The 2,842-nt window shown below is 36.6% G+C and overlaps 1 protein-coding gene across 1 annotated transcript; it reads right to left on the bottom strand.

Annotated features, from left to right (window-relative positions):
- LOC107610349 (transcription termination factor MTERF9, chloroplastic-like) lies at positions 260 to 1,450 on the bottom strand. The gene has a single exon (XM_016312408.2). It carries the CDS (start codon positions 1,433 to 1,435, stop codon positions 260 to 262), a length of 1,176 nt encoding a protein of 391 aa, XP_016167894.1. The 5' UTR covers positions 1,436 to 1,450.

Below are 2,842 nucleotides of genomic sequence, written 5' to 3'. Positions count from 1 at the left end.
GGAATATTCCATTCCTAAATTGAATATTCCCTCAATTTTTCTAAATTCATAAATTGTGTCTCCTTTTTTATTTTGAGAAAGACAAAATTAACCCTTTATCTTCTTCCACCTTTCCGTCTTCCTCCTCTGCTCCTGCTTCTCTCTCTCACCTTCATTTCTCCCACCTCCACCGCATCCCCTCCTTCCACTCCAATTCCACCTCTGACCACCTTTCCTTCTACCTCCCAAACTCGATTCAACACCGTCACATTCAGCTTCTTTACCTTCCCAGATCTGTTGCGTTGATCGAACAGGAGCATCGTTGAATCCTTGTTCCACCACCCTTCACCTGCAGCTCATACTTGATCACATACTTCTCCAAGAAACTGTCCTCATCAGGCAACAGCAAAGTGGACAAGCTCAACTTCCTCTTAATCAATCCCTTCATCAACAAAACCTTAGCAACAGAACACCTAGGTTTAATCCTCTTCTCCAAGCTGAAAAACAACACAACTGGGCACCTAACAATCATCCCTGAAGGCCAACTCATCTTATTCACCAAGTAATCCATTGTCTTCATTATCTTATCCTCTGAAAGTATCATACAAAGTGGGTGCTTCTTGAATGCCATAAGGATGTCATCATCTGACCAACCCCACCTCTTATAAACCTCGCAACAGCGGTTATATATGGATTTGTTACCCTCACCTGAGAGCACATGAATGGCCAACACAAATGTTGTCTTTTTTGGATTAAACCCCATTTCTTTAATCTCCTTAGAAAGCTTTGCAAAGTTTTCCTTTTTCTGCATCAATGCCTCCGGGAAATGAGTAAGCAACAGCATAACACATGATTCAGGAACATCCATCTCTTTTAGGAGATTGAGGTTTGGTACGAGGTTCTTCTTGTGATCCTCGAGGAAGACCCAAGATGTGCGCTTCAATGAAGCTGCAACCTTTTCATCAGAAATCAACACACTCTTGAGGAAATTGTAAGAGGGTATGATCTGTTTCTCCAAGCTCCAGGTCAAAAGGGTTGGGTCAGCGGTTAGGGTTCTTGCGAGGTTGGTATTGGAAATCCCAATGGAGAGGAAAAATTGAAACTTTGGCAAGAGGATATCTGGGTTTACTAAGAGGAGCAATGGACATTTTCTGATGAGGTTTGAAATCTGGGTATCTGTGAAACCATGCTCCCTGAGAAGGGTGAGAATTGAGTTTGGTCTTTCAGCAGAAGGAAGGTGAAGCTTTTGGGAAGTAAGAGCAGCAGTGTCTGGAGAGAGACCACATGAGTCAATCAGGTATGAGATTGTGAAGTTGGGGTGGTGAGATTGGACTATGCTGTAGCGGGAGATCATTGGTTTAGGGAGTGATAATGATGATGATGGTATCTGGAAGTGGATTGTGGGATGAAATGCGTCATAGTACAACCTAGGCACACGGAATTGGATTGCTTTCATGATATTCACTAGTCAGTGGATAAGAGTCTTAGAATGGAAGTGGAAAGTGTGAAGTGATAGCAAATTATGTTGTATGACCATTTCTGCCATGAAAGAAGAGAGCTTGTTGGTAGAAGAAGGGTGGAGACAGAAAAAGAGGGCGAGAAGATGATGGAGGTGAGGGTGAAAGAAAGAAGAGAAGGGGTGAGGGTAAATTAGTAAATTTATATTTTATAAACGTTTTTTTAACTTTTACCGTTAATAAGGACTTAATTAAAAAATTTAATATGGTATAGGGACTCAATTAAAAGGAAAAAAAGTATAGGGACCTAATTGAAAATTTCGCAAAACTATAGGGACCAACAGAGTAATTAAACTAATTAAACAAAATTCATCGGTAAAAACATATTCTTAATCTATAAAAGTAAATGAATAAGTTTACCCACGTTACTTTTAAGAAATCTTTCTACTCCTACTCATATCAGCAATTATATGGCTCCTGTTACTAAGTCATCAAGCCAAGCAGAGTTTCTTGTCATATCTACAAACATACTCAGAGCTTGCTCTGCATTCCCATTTCTGGTATACCCTGCAAGCATAGAAGTCTAAGAAAACCCTAAAAAATCCTAAAAAATCCTAGAAAACCTTAGAAAACCCTAGATAACCCTAGAAAACCCTAAACACCCTAGAAAATCCTAAAAACCCTAAAAAACCTTAGAAAATCATAAAATTCCAAGAAAACCCTAAAAAAATTCTAAAAAATAAGTTTGGTATTGATAAAAATTTAGGTATCAATAACTTATTATAATATTATTTTAATATTTTCTTATATCTATACCAATATATAAAGCCAATACCAGAGTTTGGTGTTTAAATTTTATAGACACCATTTGTCCTCGAATAGTACTGCAGTCGTGAGATAATTAAATAACTACTCCACTTACAAACATCCATCACTGTTGTCATTCTTTTTATACGCGTCTTGCTACCATTTATTAAGAAATATAAAATTCAATAAATTAATAATTACGATGTCACCGAAAGAACAAATGCAAAATTACCTAACTAGAAGGCGTACAAATTATCCAGAGATGATTCGACAAGGGAGCTGGTACAATTCTTATGTCAATTTCATTGCCAAACACAAGTACTCCTATGCCAACCCATTGTCAAGAACATGTATCTATATTTTGCTTTTTAAAAAATACAGAAATAGAAACACAAGATAATGAAATTGTCCAAATACGAGATGTCATGATAATATAAGTGGTTGGTACTTTATATACACGGTTGATTTTATTTTTAAGTACTAATTTTTTATGTTTAAAGAACATTCAAAAGACAATGTACTTCTTATCTTATTTTATTTTTATATCTAAAGTTTGTATTTTTTTTTATATCTGTAGATCTAGTACCACTAAATATCTC

This window comes from Arachis ipaensis, chromosome B08 (genome assembly GCF_000816755.2).
Source record: "Arachis ipaensis cultivar K30076 chromosome B08, Araip1.1, whole genome shotgun sequence".
NCBI classification, from domain to species: Eukaryota; Viridiplantae; Streptophyta; class Magnoliopsida; order Fabales; family Fabaceae; genus Arachis; species Arachis ipaensis.
The sequence above is the reverse complement of the archived record's forward strand: the minus strand, read 5'-3'. Positions and strand labels throughout refer to the sequence as shown.

Bases quoted from the DNA above. Each gene is read 5' to 3' on its own strand.
- LOC107610349 (XM_016312408.2), bottom strand. From the start codon at position 1,435: ATGAAAGCAATCCAATTCCGTGTGCCTAGGTTGTACTATGACGCATTT.